Below are 19,176 nucleotides of genomic sequence, written 5' to 3'. Positions count from 1 at the left end.
TTGTTAATAAGTTTTAATTTGGCATTAATATTAGATTAGATTAGCATCAATGTTGAAAATAGCGATAACGCATAGCGTAACGCTTACCTCCAGTTAGGTTACAATAGCGATAACGCATAGCGTAACGTAGGTTAAATAATTTATTATTATTTAAATAGTTTATAGATATATAACATTCAAAATAAAAAAATATGAATAATCATCGTAATTTTCAATTTCACAAATCAATATATCATCACAATTTCATAACAAAATCAACCATGTTTGCCTTAACAATCAATCCAAAAGCATAAAATACTTCAAGTTCGAAACCAAAAAGGATCCAATGATCCATAAACTATGAAGTATGAAATTATTGGGTTGGGTTGGAATCCATGAGTATGAAATTATGAATCAAGTTGTAATGAAAGGATCCAATGATCCATAAACCCAAAACCAAAAGCATGCTTATGTTTGGACAAGACGACGTGAAAAGGGGGAGCTACAGGCTAAAGTAGCAAAGAAAAGGGCATGAAAAGGGGAAGGGGAGGCGGAGCTGCAGGCGGTGTGAAAAAGGAGTGAAAAGGGGAAGGGGAGGTGGAGCTGCAGGCGACGTGAAAAGGGCGTGAAAAGGGGAAGGGGAGGCGGAGCTGCGGGTGGCGTGAAAAAGGCATGAAAAGGGGAAGGGGAGGCGAAAAATAACCTAAGTTATAACTCAATCACAGCCGTTCATTTCTTTTAAAAGTAATCTAAGCCATTGACAAAATAACCTAAGTTATAAAACGTTATGACGTTACGTTACGTAACTTACGTTATAGCTAAAATAACGTGCGTTATTTTGTCTTTGCGTTATTTTCAAACGTTACGTAACGTTAAGCTACCGTTACGTTACGTTAAGCGTTATTTTGCGTTACGAAACGCGTTATTTTCAACACTGATTAGCATATACCCTATTCACTCTCCCTCTAGGGTAAATTCATTAATGACACTATTTTATATTTTTTCTCAAGTCTTTAAATCTATTTGAAAGTGTTTCAAAAATTGTTTCATCAAAATCAAGTATTGACATTTTCGTAGTTTCAACCGTTTTGCAAAATAAATAAGTTTTTAATGTTGATAAATGAAATTTTAGAATTTCCTTTTCTAACATGTTCATCTTCATATATATATACATTTTCCCAAGTTTTATTAATTTTGGAGTTGTTTTGTTATTTTAAATTGAATTTACAAAAACAAGTTTTCAACAGTTTTCAAAATCTGGAATATCTATTTTTAAAACAGTGAGTTTTCACAAATACGAAGTGATATTTTAGAAATTATTTCTCTAACATGTTTATCTTCATGTGTACAAATGTTTTCCCAAATTTTACTATTTTTGGAGTTGATTTTCTATGTTAAATTAAATTTAGAAAATCAGCTATGTAAAATTTTAGAATCTGCAGTGCATGTTTTTAGTCGATCATGAATAGTGTTTTTAGTCGACCATGAACAGTGTTTTTAATCGATCGTGAATAGTGTTTTTAGTCAACCGACACTATCCATCAGTCGACCGAACAGAAGCAGTTTTTTAGCCTTTCTTTTTACAGTCAAATCAGTCGACTGACATAGTTTATCAGTCGACCGATAACAGTCATATTGTACAGTAACTGCTAGTTTTTTGATTGTTTTGTTATAGAAGCTATATATATGCCTCATAACTCATTTATTTTATTTAAAAAAGTTTACAAAAGTATTTTATCAGTTTGTTTAAGAGTTTTTTAAGAAAAATCAAGTGTTTGTTTATGTGAAGAAAGTTTCACAAAGAGGAGGATTTCAATTTCATTTTTGAGGAGTTCAACCTCAATTCTTCATCCCTCTTTGTTTAGAGAAAATTTTTCTAAACTCATTATCTAGCTTATTTTTATTTTAATTCTTATATATATATTTGCTAGATTAATTTGAGTTTAATTTTTATTATACTCATTGTTTACACACACAATCACTTGAGCTTAAATATATCACATATAATATATTTTGGATTGTGGGTATATTTCATTGAGAGAGCTTAATTTTCGTTCTCATTCATATTAGAGAACAAATCTTGTATTTGCACTCTCATTGAGAAAACACGTTGTATTACACAAGGACACTTAGAGGAGTGGTTGAGAGAAGAACGAGGTCAATTCCAAGTGGAGTGACTTGGTTGTAAAAGTCTAGGGAGAGGTAGTAATTCCAAGCACTTGAGGAAAGTGACACGGGTCAACCAACACTTAGAGAAGTGTATTGTGTGATTGTCAATGTATGGTAATTGTAAAAGTTTTCGGTGAACTTGGAAAACCGATTGTGTAGTTGAACTGTGATTAATGGAGAATCTCCTCGAGGTGAGGAGGGGAGACGTAGGTCGAGTGTTAGACTGAACTCCTTGATCATATTTATTGTTTGTGATTGCCTTGGCGTATTATTCTTGTGCTCATTGTTTATCATATTTCTATATCGCCATTGTCTCATAGTTTATATCGCCCATTGTTAATTATACATCACTGCATATATCACTTGTGTATATCATATTGCTAGGATATTGTTAATAAGTTTTAATTTGGCATCGATATCGGATTAGATTAGCAATTACCCTATTCACCATCCTCTAGCACACTAGTAGAAAAATGAGCATTGGCGACGGGGAAATCCGTCGCCAATGCAGCAAAATCCGTCACCAATACACTTTCGCGACGGGCGGAGTCCGTCACCAATAATCCTATCGCCAATAAACATTGGCGACGGGAAAATCCATCGCCAATGTTCATTGGCGACGGATAGGTATTGGCAACGAAAAACATTGGCGACGGGCTATAGCTCGTCGCCAATGTACATTGGCGACGGGAATACATCCATCGCCAATGTACATTAGCGACGAGTTGTAACCCGTCGCCAATGTACATTGGCGACGGGAATACATCCGTCGCCAATGTACATTAGCGACGGGGTCATCCCCGTCGCCAATGTACATTGGCGACGGATGTATTCGCGTCGGGCCAATGTACATTGGCGACGGGAATACATCTGTCACCCAATTACATTGGCGATGGCTATACAGTCGCCGAATGTACATTTTGGCCGAGGAATACATCCGTCGCCACATGTACATTGGGCGACGGCAATTACCCATCGCTCAATCGTTTTCTGTCGCCAATACGCTATCGTCGTCAATGATCATTGGCGCGATTTCCCCGTCGCCAAATTTGATTGGTGACAGGTTATTATTGTTGACGACTCCACCCCGGTCGGCGAAAGTGTATTGGTTGATGGATTTGTCCCTGTGCGCCAATGTACAAATTGGCACGGTTTGGTCCCCGTTGCCAATGTACATTGGCGAGAAAAATGGCATGTCGGCTACATGTACATTAGCGACAGTGTATTCCCTCGCCAATATACATCGGACAAAATGCCCGTTGCCAATGTACGATAAGTCAGGTAAAAAAATTATTTCTGGCATTGCAAAGCCCCCAATCGGAATGCGTAACCTTTACCTACAATTGATTCATATTATATTAAACATACTCCAATGTCACATTACGTTCGGTCATCCAACAATATTCACGTTCAGCCGATTCACCATTCAACATATTCACATTCAATCCAGACAATACTAACATATTACATTTCATCGATTCACATCCATCAATGATTAACATTAACAATTCACCTACTAACATTAATCAGGAGGTTATAATAGTGTTCAGACACCAATCCAAAAGTTACATAATAGGAGGTCATAATATTTTAACACAATCCAAAGAGTCCACAAAAGTTACAAAAGGTCTAACACATCACTACTCATCATAGTCGTGGTGACTATTCGTCGGTGACTGGCATCTATTGGTGGCGGCTGCATCAGAATAGCCGTACTGCGTACGCTGCGTTCCTACGGATCGGTACCTCCTCGTAGGCCTAAAAAGTAATATAAATCCAATATGGAGAATATATGTCCAAAAGATATAATAAATACGATATTATATAATATGACAGTATAATACCTCTCCACCTATGCAGCTGGCATGGCTCATCAAATGCCACACACCATAATATCCGCGGTAATTATAGACCCTGCGGATTCTAGCAAGTTCTACTTTACGGGTTGAGATCGATGAGTCGCTGAAGCGACATCCAAGTTGTTTGTGCATCCACTTAACTCGTGCTTAATAGTGGGAGAAAACTTAAACCAGATGGAACTTTCAACATTTCATCAAGTATTTTCCAATCTTCGCACGACATATGACGTTGGCTGGCCACCGTGTCGCGTCGATGTCAGCAGATTGGGCTTGCTTAGGCTTATTGGCTGGTGGTGAGTGTCTTAAGCTCTTAGTACTTGACAGAGACACTCTTCTTTCTTTCTTGAGTGTAAACCATAAGCCCGTCGGACAACTTCCATCCAGCGTCGTCTCTGGTCTGCGGTTAGCGCTGCATACAGGAGTGTCCTCTGTACTTCGAGACCGGCGTGAACATGGGCTGAAGACATCCGTTTTTGCGAAGCTTCGCAGCGCCGGCCTGCATATATAATATCATAAAAATTAGAAACTTTGTGAAAAATCATTAAAGTATATACAAATCCTAAAAATTAATCTATACTTCACGTTCAATTCATTAATTTTCCCACTTTTTGTCATTCTCCTCTACTTTTATAGCCCTGGGTGGTGTATAAGCTTCTTTTAGGGCCAAGAAGAAGTCGGGGGCTATAGGTCAAGCGGTCCTGTGATAATATATAAATTCCCATATTAAAGTGTAGGAACTAATCACATGAAAGCAGTTATAATATGATCATAACCGTGGTTTTCGCTCAAAATACTTATGCTCGATCTGAAGCATAAGAAGTAGTCCTAAACAAGTGATCCGATAGCTTTGATCTACGATTCGCCCGATGCCGTTTCACATATTTTCTACAAATAAAGTATTTTTTAGGTATGTGCGATATAATATATAAATGAAAAATAACGTGATGATAATTGTCATAAATTCAAAAATAATCTACCTCTTCTCGACGAGCCTCCGACTCGATAAATGAGAGTCATCAATTAAATGGAGGAACTCTCTATCAAGGCTGGCATAGAATTCTTCCTATCAGAAGATAATTTGTAAATATCTTTTCTTTAGATCATCTTCCAACCCCGGAATAAGCTTTGGCCATTTCGGGATAAACATAATCCCAAGACTCTGGGTTTGTCTTTCAGACAATAATGATCTGCAATTACATGAAAAAAAATAACCACGTGCATTGCACGTGCAATCCAACTAGTTGTAAACAAAATAAGCAGCAGTATATTAAATAATTACCATGAGCTTCTCCCAAATCTTTTTTATGCATTTAAATTCTTGCTCCTCAAAATTATGAGCAATATTAATGGAGCGTGGATCTCTTATTAAACAGCCAATCAAGTTATTAAATCTGACAGCCCAATCCCCAACAGGAATGTTGTCCTTCCACTCCAAAATGCCCCGGTACCCTTTCGGAGGTACTTTCGTCTTTTCCTCACTCCCATGCCTACCGGGTTTCTCATAATCTTTTTGGCCTACAAAGTCAAAGAGAAATAAATTTCTTATACACTTAAGTAAGCAAATAAGTATGAATTATCCAAAGTTTAAACGAAATTATTACCTTTTTCCCTCATTAGATCTGACATAGCTTTATCTAGTCTCTGTTTTATGGCACACTCCTTTCTTTTAATATCATCTCTCTTCAATTTGTAGTTCATATCACATTTTTTTTGTAATTCAATAGCTTTTTCTGGTAGAGGGATGCGAGATACTGACGGAGTCCATGGGCGGAGACATGCCATCTCTGACTGAGAAGATACAGACATCCTCTCGTGCTCGATCTCATCATCACCAGATCCATCGCAAGCATTGTCTGCAAATATTTATTAGGAATATAAAATATCATTACATTACATTAAAATATATTACAAATGTATAATACCTATACTTGGTAATGCGTCTTGATGTTGCGGTGTACCCATTTGAGATGTCCCCGCAATATCTAACAAATTATAAAATAAGAAATGAGCATATAAATTTATCAATTAAGGTAATTACATGCACAGAAAGTTCAAACTGAATAAAGCAAGCAAATTTTATACCTTCAATTGGTGAGGATCCATGTAGAGATAACTGACTCCGAGATGGTCGTGAGGACGATCCTAGATAAATAAACAACATAGTAAATATAATGCATATTTATATCAAATATACAACTTACTTAAAACAAAAATTGAATATGCATACCGGATGATGGACCTTCTCGATCCCGAGGAAAAGATAGCCTCCTAACTCTTTGGCTCATCTGCAACTTAAATTGTTAATCAAATATAATTGAAATATTTAATAAATGCATACAAGATATCAAGTCGAATTTTCATAAGGATCTTTGTATTCAATCTCCTACATTACAGATATCAAGTCGAATTTGTGAAGTATACATATTAAAATTGACATTCTGAGGGTATGAGTAATTAAGAAAAATTTCTCCTTCGGCCTCATTTGGGTCATCAGTATCATCCGAGTTTTCATCAAGAGCAAGTTGAACAAGAGTCCTCGGCTCCTTATACAATACCACCCAAACATTCGGGTGCTTAGGATCTTTGACGTAAAAGCACTGAGTAGCCTGATTTGCAAACATGAACTTCATATCGGGATATATCTCCTTATCTAGATTTACAAGATGAAAACCATATGCATCCCTAATACTGTCTGCATGACACCAACGAACCTTAAACATCACATAACTACGTACATTTTTGGTACCGTACGCATAGAATATCTCCACAATATCTTCTAATTGTCCGTAATAAATTACATCACCAAGTACCGGATTTTGATCAGTTGAGCTTGAATAACATTCTTGAGAAAATGCAGCCATGACCCCACTATTTTGAGTAACTCTCTCCTCCTCGAGCCCAACCCGTTGAAATAAACACCTATTTACACGATATCCGGTGCATTGTTTAACTATGTAGTGCGGTCCATGTGAGTGAATACTTATCTCTTCTGACACTGTTAAACCAGCACATTTTTGCCTTTCTACCTAATGTTGCACATAAACACAAATTAGTGTTAAATAGTTAGCCTTATTTATTCCCAAAAAGAATGTAAAATAAAATACACTTTAACTTACTTCAGCTATGACCCACTCGGTAAAATGTTTTTCATGAATTTTAGCAATTTGATTTCGTGCGGACGCACCAGTAATTTCTAAATGTAACTCCTCCAAATGTCGTCTGTTGATACAAAAAATTAGAGTTCAATTATTGATATAATTCAAAAAAATTCATATTTGTTAAAGTTAATTTCTTACTTGCGATAATCTTCAAAGATTTTCAGGTTCTGCAATAAGAAGGCATGAGCCTGATTCAAGTCAATTCTGGAATAGTCTTTGTTCACCTTGGTACTTCCATGAAAGGTGCCATCTCTATTACTATTTATCTCCTTATTTTTTGTATGTACACCATGTATATATCGAGAGGTGAACATCATACATTCATTTGCCACGTAATGATCAGCAATCGATCCTTCAGGATGAGCCCGATTTCGCATTATGCGTTTCAAGAAACCCAAATATCTAAAGATAATATTAATATGAGTTGTTAATATAAAGCAGTTACATGTATTGTAAATAGACTTAATTGAATTTTGACTAACCTCTCCATGGGATACATCCAACGATAGTTAACTGGTCCTCCGAGTAATGCCTCATCTACAAGATGATGTGTGAGATGGACCATGACCGTAAAAAATGATGGAGGGAAGAATATCTCCATTTTGCAGAGGGTTTCATTCATTTCTCCTTTTAGTGCCTTAAATTCATCAATATTGATAACTTTTGAGCATAACTTTTTAAAAAATCCACAGAATTCGATTATAACTTTTGCTACTTCTTCATCGGCCATGTTGTTACGAAGTGCTACCGGAAGCAATTGGTGAAGAAGGATATGATAATCATGAGTCTTAAGTCCTAAAAGTTTTCGCTCTTTCACTTGGATATTATTTGAAATATTAGAGCAGTAACCATCTGGTGACTTCACTGACTTAAGCACTTCACAGAATCTCTGCATCTCAACTTTTGACATTGTAATACGAGCTGAAGGCAACTCAAATTTGCCATTGGCGACTTCTTGTGCTTGCAGATCATGTCGGATGTTCAACGCATTCAAGTCTTATCGAGCCCTTAAATCGTCCTTTGATTTCTTACCATCTTGTAGAAGTGTGGACAATAAGTTATCACATATATTCTTTTCAATATGCATTACATCTAAATTGTGTCGGAGTTTGAGCTTGTGCCAGTAAGGCAACTGAAAGAATATACTAAATTTTGTCCATCCTGTTGGCAAAGTCTCAGCATGTGTGACATCCAAACTCCGCACTTGCCTCTTTCGTTTAGGTTCCCTCTTCATGATAGAAGTGCGTCTCGGAGCGAGAATTTCCTCTTTTGTAAATCGGTTCTTTCCGAACTTGAATTTAGGATATCTCTCAAACAAGTTCACAATCTCATCTCCAGTCATTTCACGCGGCTCCCCTCTTTTCTCTTCTTGGCCATCAAACTTATTTGCCCATTTTTTGCCCCTGAATTTATGTCCTTTTCGTAACCATCTTCTGTTAAACCAATAACATATTTTTCGACTGTGTTGTAAATAAAAGCCTTCGAAGTTCGGACCACATACAGGACAAGCAAATTTCCCTTTCGTAGACCAACCAGAGAGATTACCATAAGCTGGAAAATCATTAATCGTCCACATAAGAATAGCACGGAGATTAAAAGACTCACAAGAAAATGCATCATATGTTGGGACCCCTTCATCCCAGAGACATTTTAAGTCATCAATTAACGGCTCCATGAACACATCTATGTCATTACCGGGTGAATGTTTGCCTGGTATCAATAATGAAAGAATCATATATGATTGCTTCATACAAAGTCCAGGTGATAAATTATAGGGCATTAACACAACTGGCCAAGTAGACCATCCCGAACTCATAATGCCAAACGGGTTGAATCCGTCACTAGATAGCCCAAGTCTGACATTCCTGCACTCTGTGGCAAATGAGGGAAAAGTTTGATCCACATGCTTCCATGCCTTTGCATCTGCTGGGTGTCTCACTTTACCATCATCTACACGTCTTTCCTTATGCCACCGCATATCTTTTGCTATATTTTTTGTCATATACAGACGTTGTAACCGAGGCACTAAGGGAAAATGTCGAAGCACCTTCGCTGGAATTTTCTTCTGTTGATTCACTGACTCATCTGACTTTCGTGTTGAAGTACGTGCATTCTTTCTCCATCGAGACACTCCACACTTTGGACATTCCTCAAGTTTCTCGTTATCCTTATAATAAAGGACACAATCATTGGGACAAGCATCGATCTTATTGTAATCTAAACCCAGAGCACCAACAATCTTATTTGCATCATAACACTTTTCTGGTATGCTATTCTCTCCGTCTGGAATTACCTTGCGTAGTAAATTAAGAAGCATTTGAAAATATTGATCTGCCATTCCGCTCAGGGTCTTAATACGCATCAGTTTAAGAATAAATGACAACCTACTATACTCAGTGCAACCATCGTACAGATCCTTCTCGTTGTCTTCCAATATCTTCACTAAATTTCTGTAGGCCCCGCTATCACGCACGTCCTCGGTATTTTGGACATCATCTGCATCTCCAGGAACTTCAACAACATTTGGTACTTCTGGAACTTCATTAACTTCTGTAACTGTCGTAACATCGTTGAACATTACGTGCGTATCGTCTATATTTCTATCATCTAATTCAATATCTTCACCTTCTCCGTGAAAACTCCAATATTTATAATTTTCATCAAATCCCCATCTTTCTAGGTGTCTTCGTATAGCAACTCTATCCACCAGACCTCTATTCCTACACTTACTGCATGGACAACACAACAAATCGTTCTCTATCTTCCTCGGATTAGCATATGCATATTCAAGGAATGCTTCCCATCCGTCTCGATATCGAGTATCACCTTTTGCTCTTCTTTTCAATATAGCTAGGAATATTAATCCATGACTTATCAGGAACTTCTCTCATCTGTATAATAGGAAAACTTATTAATTAATTTAATATCTCTTAAATCGTCATAAGTTTAAAAGTCTTTATTTTAGTTGATTGAACAAATAATCAAACGAATTAAATTACTCTTCTATAATGGCCATTGTTGTACCAAATAAAAGCTAACACTCTATGATAAGTAATCCTAATTTAAACCAATACTCTCGGCTGTCATAGGAAGGCTTCTATCCCATTAAGAATATAGTAGTGCTTACATCTAACTTTGAATACTATGTGTATTTTCATTTCTAGAAAATTTCGACAGCACCTACCCGTTGTTCTCCAAGTACACTGTGCGGATGTTATTATGTGTATCGGTAATGGACCAAAATCGGCAAGTAATAGTCCGATACACATAACAACATATGCTTATTGTACCCAGAGAACAACAAGTACGTGCGACCGAAATTTTCTAGAAACGAAAATACACATAGTATTCAAAGTTATATGTAAGCACTACTATATTCCTAACCCGTCCGAAATGGACAGATCCAATAGTTACTTTCCAATTATTTCTACTTATAATATAAATTAAGCGATCCATTTCGGTATAAATTTAAATTTTATACTCAAAGTTGAATCGTCCATTTATATTATAGGTCTAAATAATTGGTAGTAATTATTGGACGGTGATCTACGGCTGACGTTAACTTATTATTCACCTAAATTTAATATATAACACATTATTGTGTTATATATCACACTGTGCTTTTTTGATATTTTTTTGAACATTTGTGACTCCACATAAGCTACTCGGTCCATTTACACCATTATTTTATGCTTAATAACTTCAGAACAAAGAGGAGGCCCCTGGGTTTTAATACAAAAGAAATACAATTTTACCGCGACCAAACTTTAATTACACGGTTAAAATTATGGTTAAATATTACAACAAGGTGATCAAATCCATCATGCATATATCTGTAAACATAAAACAGTGTACTTCAAACTGTATTAAGGGATATTAGTCGTCAGTACTCAAATTCAAGCATCATTAATGTACTATCCCGAACTGAGGCTGTACATGAAATGTCGTGTTCTACAACTATCAATCACACAGTCATAACACAAAAATAAACTTTTACCAAAATAACTTCTTTGAAAACATTCATCATTTTAAAATAATTTCCTTCTACAACATAAATTCTAAAAAATATTATAATTAATCTAAAATAATTCTGTTACCCAAAATAAATTCTTTAATTATTATATTAGTTCTAAAAATACTATTTATCACATAATTACTATTCAGTCAATATTATTTATCAAACCCACGCAGATAAATATTAACAGATCTAAAATTACAGATAATTCATAATAAATAGAAAAATAGTTCTGAGCAAGCGGGATCTTGCCTCGGAATATTGTCGAACGAAACGACGAGACTACGACGAATGTGAACAAGGACAGTGGGCTGGGGTTTGGGCGTTTTCGTCGGAGCTCGGCGGCTCAAGACAGCGACGGCTCAGGTGGACTCGACGGCGGAGTGCGGCTGCTGGCGGAGGTTCTAGCGGCGACGGGATGTTGGGGAGGACAGCGTGGTGCTTGGGGAGGAGGTCGACAAGGATGCGAACGGTGTCTCGACGTCGGGCAGCAGAGGAGGGACGACGGGCTGCTGGAGGCGGAGCTCGGGGAGTCGAGGGTTTCTTCGGGCTGCAGGAGCGCGGCGGGACGTCTCAGGCGGCGGCCGCGGGGCTGACGGCCGGCAAGGTTCGAGCGGTTCAGGCGAGACGGAGGACGCGATCTCAGGGTGCGCGTGAACGGGAGAGCAGGAAATCTTGGTGGTCTGCTGGTCGCGAGGTGATGAGCCGACGGACGCAATCGAGGTCGGAGAAGGGCTGCACGTAGGCCCTCGGCTGTATGGCGGCTGGACCTGAGGTGGCGAGCCGCCATTGGCCGGCCTAGCGCCGGTTGCTGTAGGGCGCGGGCCCAGCGCGTGACATTAGTGCTCGGCAGGCGGCGTCGTCCCTTGGCTCTAGGCGGGGTGTTGAGCGTGCGTAGTCGGTGGCGCTCAGGTGCCGCCGTCGGCCTTGGGGTTGGTCGGCACGATTAGACGAGAGAGGAACGTGATGAGGGCTGTGGGCGGCGGTTTGTGAACAGGAAAAATAAAATAACAAAAAAAACAATATATTATATAATATTATATATAATATATATATATATATATATATATATATATACTATATATATATATATATATATATATATATATAATATATATATTATATATATTATATGTACTATATATATACAATAGGGTTTAATGGGTTAAAAAGTTAAAGCAAAATTAATTAAAAAGAAATAACTAATGCATATTTAAAAATCAAAATAAATAGCGGAATAATTTATTCTACAAATAAAAAGCTACGCTGTTGTGCTATTACACAATTGCATACAAATAGTCAAAATATACCCATATTATATAATGTAAACAACGAATTAATTAATAATAAAAATATTTTACTTTAAAATTTAAAATTCAATAATTATGGATTAATTACGTACACGAGTTAAAACGTACTAGTTATACTAATCACGACAGGATAAATGATGTAACAATAGAAATAATACAACAAATTATCAACACAACACGTACTTAATAATACCATGTATTATATGAAATAATTTGTAATAATATTAATATACAATATATTTATTTAAAAATTACGTATATAGTTCCGATAAACTCAACAAATTAATTCTAAAAATTTTAGCGGCACAAAATAAAATTTATATAAATATAAAAATCATTTAAGATACAATATAATAATCAGCATTTTGTAAATCATAGAAAATTATAAGGAAATTGAGAAAAATATAACATACTCTTTTAAAAATGCATAATTTAATATTTTAAAACCTAGAAAATTATTTTAATATATCAAAATTTCACGGTAATTACTAACGTCTGATTGGCCTATCTTCAATATTTTAAAATTACTCATTCAAATCATGGAAATTTCTATTACATCCCTCAAATCATCACAATATTTACTATTAGGTCCCCTGGTTAACACCGGTTATATTTAAAGAAATATTCTTTTAAATCTAACTATTATTACTAGTTTTCCTTGACTTTTAATTATAAAAAGTTAACCCGTTTGGACCTAGTTGATAAGTTCTGGTATGATAAGTTCTGGTATGATAAGTTTACCCGTTTCAAAATTAGTCTGGTTGGCTATCTTCAATATTTCAAAATTACTCACTCAAATCATGGAAATTTCTATTACATCCCTCAAATCATCACAATATTTACTATTAGGTCCCCTGGTTAACACCGGTTATATTTAAAGAAATATTCTTTTAAATCTAACTATTATTACTAGTTTTCCTTGACTTTTAATTATAAAAAGTTAACCCGTTTGGACCTAGTTGATAAGTTCTGATATGATAAGTTCTGGTATGATAAGTTAACCCGTTTCAAAATTAGTCCGATTGGCTATCTTCAATATTTTAAAATTACTCATTCAAATTATGGAAATTTCTATTACATCCCTCAAATCATCATAATATTTACTATTAGGTCCCCTGGTTAACACCAGTTATATTTAAAGAAATATTCTTTTAAATCCTATTAGGTCCCCTGGTTAACACCGGTTATATTTAAAGAAATATTCTTTTAAATCTAACTATTTAAAGAAATATTCTTTTAAAGAAATATTCTTGGTCATTAAATCTTAGTAAAATGATGCTTTTTTTGGGGGGGGGGGGTATTTACAAATATATACAACGCTTGGGTATATATGTAAAAATTTCACAAAAAAAAAGTAGTGGCGATCCAAGAGTTCGAACACAGGACCTGTTATATCATATTCGCTCGAACTCAATTTTGACGGCTCTTTCTCCTCTTAACCTTATAAAAAACTCCAAGAGAACTCTATCCAAACTATTTTCATCCGGTTGTTAGTGATTAAATCTAATTTATCTCCTCTCAGATTCATTAATGATGTTTACAGGCTCAAGTCCATCCGTAGATGAAGCCCAGAGTAGTGGAGTTCATCGAATCTACTAGCATAAAGAATAAAAATAAATAAAATTTAAAACTAACATAGAATTCCTAATTAATAGTTAATATTTTAACATAAGAATCTGATAACATATGTATCTTTCCATCGCAAATGTTTGTATTAGCGATGGATTTCAAATTCAAATTCAGGAAGCATATATCACTTCTCCCTAAAAGAAGGGACATGCCTCTAGTGACAAAGTTGCGGCTATAGCCTCATTGACGACGACGCTAGAGGGGAGCAGGGGGCCCTTGAGAAGGCCACCAAACAACTGTCCTGGATCATAATAGACTTCCACATCATCAGCTCTCAAGCTATCATCTACCTGTGTGGAACAAAATAGTATTGGACTACATTTAAAATATTATAGATTTGAGGGACTAATATTAAAATAATTCTTAATTTTTTGTGGGGCCACTTATTAACAATGGGATAATCAATCACTAGTGTTAATTTTTTACGATGGCGACGGACATTGGCGACAGATTCGTCGCCAATAAGTATTGACAACGTATTCAAATCCGTCGCCAATAAGTATTGGCGACGACTCGAATCCGTCGCCAATACTTATTGGTGACGGATCGAATTCGTCGCCAATGTGTATTGGCGACGGATCGAATCTGTCGCCAATAAGTATTGGCGACGAAATATTGGTGACGGATCAGATCCGTCGCCAATACTTATTGGCGACAGATTTGATCTGTCACCAATACTTATTGGCGATGAATTTGATCCGTCGCCAATATGTATTGACGACGGAACATTGGTGACGAATCTATTCCGTCGCCAATACGTATTGGCGACGCATCATTTCCGTCGTCAATACTTATTGGCGACGAATAGAATCTGTCGCTAAAAGGTATTGGCGACGGAACATTGGCGACGGATAGAATCCGTCGCCAATACTTATTGGCGACGGATCGAATTCGTCGCCAATGTGTATTGGCGACAGATCGAATCTGTCGCTAATAAGTATTGGCGACGGAACATTGGCGACGGATTGAATCCGTCGCCAATAGTTATTGGCGACGGATTTGATCCGTCGCCAATACTTATTGGCGACGGATTTGATCCGTCGCCAATGTTCCGTCGCCAATATGTATTGGCAAATCCGTCGCCAATACAAACATTGGCGACGGGAACAACCCCGTCGCCAATGTTCCGTCGCCAATGTTTGTATTGGCGACGGATTTTAAATCCGTCGCCAATACCCCATCGCCAATACTCAGTTTTCTACTAGTGGTACTTTCATTATGGTCATCCGTGCCCGTTACAATAGGGTCATCAATCAGGAGCCCAAGTATGATGGCTACGACTTGAAGTACAATGGTACACTCTCTTATATGCATATGAAAGATGTTAGTCTCTAGCCTCCACCTATCAATTAGAGCACGGATAAGGACCCAGTCAAGCCTAATCCATCTCATCGAGGAACACTCTAAAAAACTAGTCTGACTAACCAAATATAGTACCTGATCATCCTCCATTTCCAAGCCTGAATGACTATGAGAATGATCAACTATGCTGATTTCTGGTATGGCTTGTACATTAATCAAAATTGAGAAAATCTTTTAGAATACACAAATTTAAATTCACGCAGTAGTAGAAAATATATACATCATTGTTTTACTTGTCCTAAGCCAATATTGTGGGAATGATGACTGGTCTGAAGGTATAATATATGACCTTGGATCGGTCCAGGGTCCATAGTGCACATCTCCACAATTAAAATACAATACATTAGATTTTCTAGTTGAATAACTTAATTATATGTACTCAACCAGAAGTAAACAATACAGAGAATACGAAAGGAAACTAAAATTAAAACATGCACAAGGAGTAGTGTATAATAACATATAAAGAGCACACCACTTAGATATCCCATTCAAGATTTTTAAAAAAGTTATATATATATTACAAAAAACATAGTCACGTATTCCATACAATCAAGCGCCAAATAATCAACTCCTAAGCCTAGTTGGACAATAATTTTTGTGGCCCGGTTGATCGCACCTACTACACTTATTTTTCCTCCTAACTCCTTCTCATCCTTCATCTATAGTATTTCTAATTCATATGGAATGAGGTTGCCCAACTATTCTCTTATACACAGGAGGTAATATATGTGGCCCACCTTGTGTTCAATGTTGACCATCGTATGGTGGACGAAAATAATCCTTAGATGTTTGTTGGTAGTTATAAGTTGAATACCACTCTGTGACAAAAGTAAAATATGAAATCATTGCACCCCTTATAGATCCGAACAAGTTGCTATAACATGGGCACAAGGAAGCCATTGTAATTATGGAATATTGCAAGTGCATGTGCAAGTATGATCCACAAGCATATTGACTTTGTAAAATAGACTTTCTCTATGTGAGATTCCCTCAATGACCTCCTATTCATTAAAATTGTATCTAACAACACGACATGATTGAGCATAAATAACCTGATCTGCTATATGGCTTCAACTTTTAGGGCCAAATCTGACGGGATATTTGCTCCAAGTGTACATCATCTGAGGAAGAATTTATTAAGTTTGTAAAAATATTTTTGCAACTAAGGACTATATTGGCATACCACGAGCTCTCTTAAGTACACCATTGAAACTCTCAGAAGTATTTGTAGTCATCAAACAAAATTATTTCCCACCATCTCCACATAAGGTTCACCTATCGACATTGTTCGGACCCAAACTAGTCTCGATCTAATCAAGTGCAACTTGTGAAATGGGCTTAATCTTCTCCCATAGTTGCTCATAACTAATTTTTTTATTGTACATCTAGCTTGCCAAAGGAGATTTGGAGATGCACTTGTCAATGCTTCCTCTTGAAGTTATCCCTAATATGTCATAAGCAATAACAATGTTGATGCAATGATAGAAAATGTCATTGAAGTGCCCTTGAAATTCATTTCATCCTATCAGATATGAATATAATTGATCTTGTTCACACACTAGGAATATGATAACTAATACATACAAAATACCATGACCAATTTTTAGTATTTTCAACATGAACCACCGCAAGGGCTAAAGAAAATAAACCGTCATCTGCATCTACTCTGGTTGCAACGAGCAATACGCCTTTATATTTATCTTATAAGTGGGTGCCATCAATGCTAAAAATAGGATGACAATAATTAAATTTCTCGATGCAAGGACCAAATACCCAAAATACCCCCATGAATTGTCTATCTCCACCGTCAAAGGGATTCGATGATACTCAGTACACTGTCCCCAAATTTTTTGAGTGCTTATAGTTAATATGGTAATATCTCATACGATTTCTCACAATCTTCGAATATTTTTATCATCGCATTCCTTCGAGCATTCCACCACTTGCTCTATGACACGTCCAAGGTGATCGCTTCACGCACTAAAATACGAATATCCTTTGGCCTTAGATCGAGATCCTCTCTTAGTTTATGCATAATCAATCGATATATGAAAGAGGCGGATGTATGTTTATGATTCATCTCTAATCGAGGATTGCTACATGTGTGAACTCTGTTATAGTGCGTTATTTTAAATTGCCTATCTACTCTTACCCCAAGCGTGAATTAAGCTTCTAAGAACACTTTGCATTTCTATAGTGGTGACCACCGACAACTTCTTGTTCACCATCTTTGTTGTAAAAATAAACTACATTATAGCTTATTACATTACTTTTTTTCTGCCTAAACTTGATTTTTTATGGACTATAAACGAAGCACATGATCAGTTTCTCCTTACTTTCAAATAGATCATCTTTCTAAATGTGAAGTCGTCGTCTTGTGTATCATCATTTAAATTTAGGCTAATAGGAATATTTTCCATTGTTGAGTCATCAATTCATCCATCTCCATGAAATTCATCAGGCGATGGATCCTCTATAATACGGCATACTCAATATTAGAATAACATCGATCAATTAATTAGTTATCCCATTCCTTATGATCTATCAAACACGTCATGCTATTAATATGTAAGTTGTCCTATTCATCATCATCCTTGGATTCGACACTTGCATTCTCCTCTTCTATTGTCACTCCTGTGAAAGGCCTTATATCTTGATGGAGAGTGTTATCATCGAAGGCACTTGAAGTCCTTACAAGCGAAAGACCGCTCAAGTATTTGACTATGTGCAACGCATATCCTGTTATGGAGACAAAAATTAGTCGAGTCAACCTCAATGTACTCCAACATACAAGAGTATACTCTGTCATGATTCACCACTTTGCCCAAATTTCTGTGATGCTTTTTAATAAATAATTTCATCGAATGCTTCTCGTCATTGAATATGAAGATGAGATCCATATTGTAGACACTTGCGATTTGAATGTTGCTTGTTATGTTCCCCACAACGGGATAATTGCAAATCATGTTGAGGTGATACTCACGTGGATTGGTTAATGTAAGTTTGTATAAGTCATTAACCAATCCATCGAAAGTACATGATTTGGATATAAATAATGATTTCGTCATTCCTCCTTCATATATATGCATATTATTCTCGAGATAGTTAATCTTCCCATTATACGAACAAAGAATTAAGTTTCGATCGTTCATCGTTATCTCTGAGAAGTAAAAAAATTGTATCAACTAGCATTACATGAAGAACAAAAAAAAAGAATATTTACAATTAAATTTCCTAATTTAAAAATTTATACTTAATTTTAACATTTCCCTAATTTTTACCATATGTCAATCCCTAAAATTTTCATTTCCCTAATTTTTACAATTCCCTAATTTAAATAATTTGAACAATGTTTACTTTTAACAATTCAATTCACTAATTTTTACAATTTTCCTTAATTTCCCATCAGATTTCTTATAAATTTCATTATTTTTTCCACAAAATTCACAAATAATTTAAAAATTAATCCAAAATCTAAACTAAAAAAATTATTATGATGAAATAGTGAGAATATATAAAAAAATTAGGAGAAAAACCAAAACAGCTTAAGATTTTACCAAAAATTAGTTCAAGTCCTAAATTTGAGATCAGCAAACTCTAGGGAACTTTAGCCTGAAAGGAGTCAGTGACAGTGGAGAGATGTGATCGAAGATGGTCGGAGTGTAAGGGGGTAAAAGATGGTGCTAGATCTAACC

The 19,176-nt window shown here is 36.2% G+C and overlaps 2 protein-coding genes across 3 annotated transcripts in view; both read right to left on the bottom strand.

The window, feature by feature from the left end:
* On the bottom strand, positions 5,270–7,689 carry LOC109851007. 2 transcript variants are annotated; one of them, XM_020421107.1, is made up of 6 exons: positions 7,648–7,689; positions 6,235–6,292; positions 6,090–6,149; positions 5,930–5,989; positions 5,609–5,860; positions 5,270–5,522 (listed from the first exon to the last, which is right to left on the bottom strand). In XM_020421107.1, the coding sequence occupies exons 2-6, from the start codon at positions 6,290–6,292 to the stop codon at positions 5,275–5,277; spliced, it is 678 nt and encodes a 225-aa protein (XP_020276696.1). In that variant the 5' UTR covers positions 7,648–7,689; the 3' UTR covers positions 5,270–5,274. The 2 variants fall into 2 exon arrangements, with proteins under 2 accessions (XP_020276696.1, XP_020276697.1); XM_020421108.1 differs by lacking the exon at positions 5,930–5,989 and having other exon boundaries at positions 7,648–7,688.
* The window catches only part of LOC109847446, a 45,778-nt gene continuing 34,764 nt past the window's right edge, over positions 8,163–19,176 (bottom strand). The window contains exons 2-5 of the mRNA XM_020416674.1: positions 15,557–15,652; positions 14,272–14,409; positions 9,992–10,056; positions 8,163–9,885 (exon numbers count right to left, since the gene is read on the bottom strand). Coding sequence (XP_020272263.1) covers positions 8,163–9,885; positions 9,992–10,056; positions 14,272–14,409; positions 15,557–15,652 — 2,022 coding nt within the window. The remainder of the gene's footprint in view (positions 9,886–9,991; positions 10,057–14,271; positions 14,410–15,556; positions 15,653–19,176) is intronic.

This window comes from Asparagus officinalis, chromosome 7, assembly GCF_001876935.1.
Source record: "Asparagus officinalis chromosome 7, Aspof.V1, whole genome shotgun sequence".
Lineage (NCBI taxonomy): Eukaryota > Viridiplantae > Streptophyta > Magnoliopsida > Asparagales > Asparagaceae > Asparagus > Asparagus officinalis.
This window is presented reverse-complemented; position numbering and strand designations above follow the sequence as displayed.

Coding starts and splice junctions, on each gene's coding strand:
- LOC109851007 (XM_020421107.1), bottom strand. CDS start 6,292: ATGAGCCAAAGAGTTAGGAGGCTATCTTTTCCTCGGGATCGAGAAGGT. Junction 6,150..6,234: donor TCGAGAAGGTCCATCATCCG/GTATGCATATTC, acceptor TTATTTATCTAG/GATCGTCCTCACGACCATCT. Junction 5,523..5,608: donor AGATCTAATGAGGGAAAAAG/GTAATAATTTCG, acceptor TTGACTTTGTAG/GCCAAAAAGATTATGAGAAA.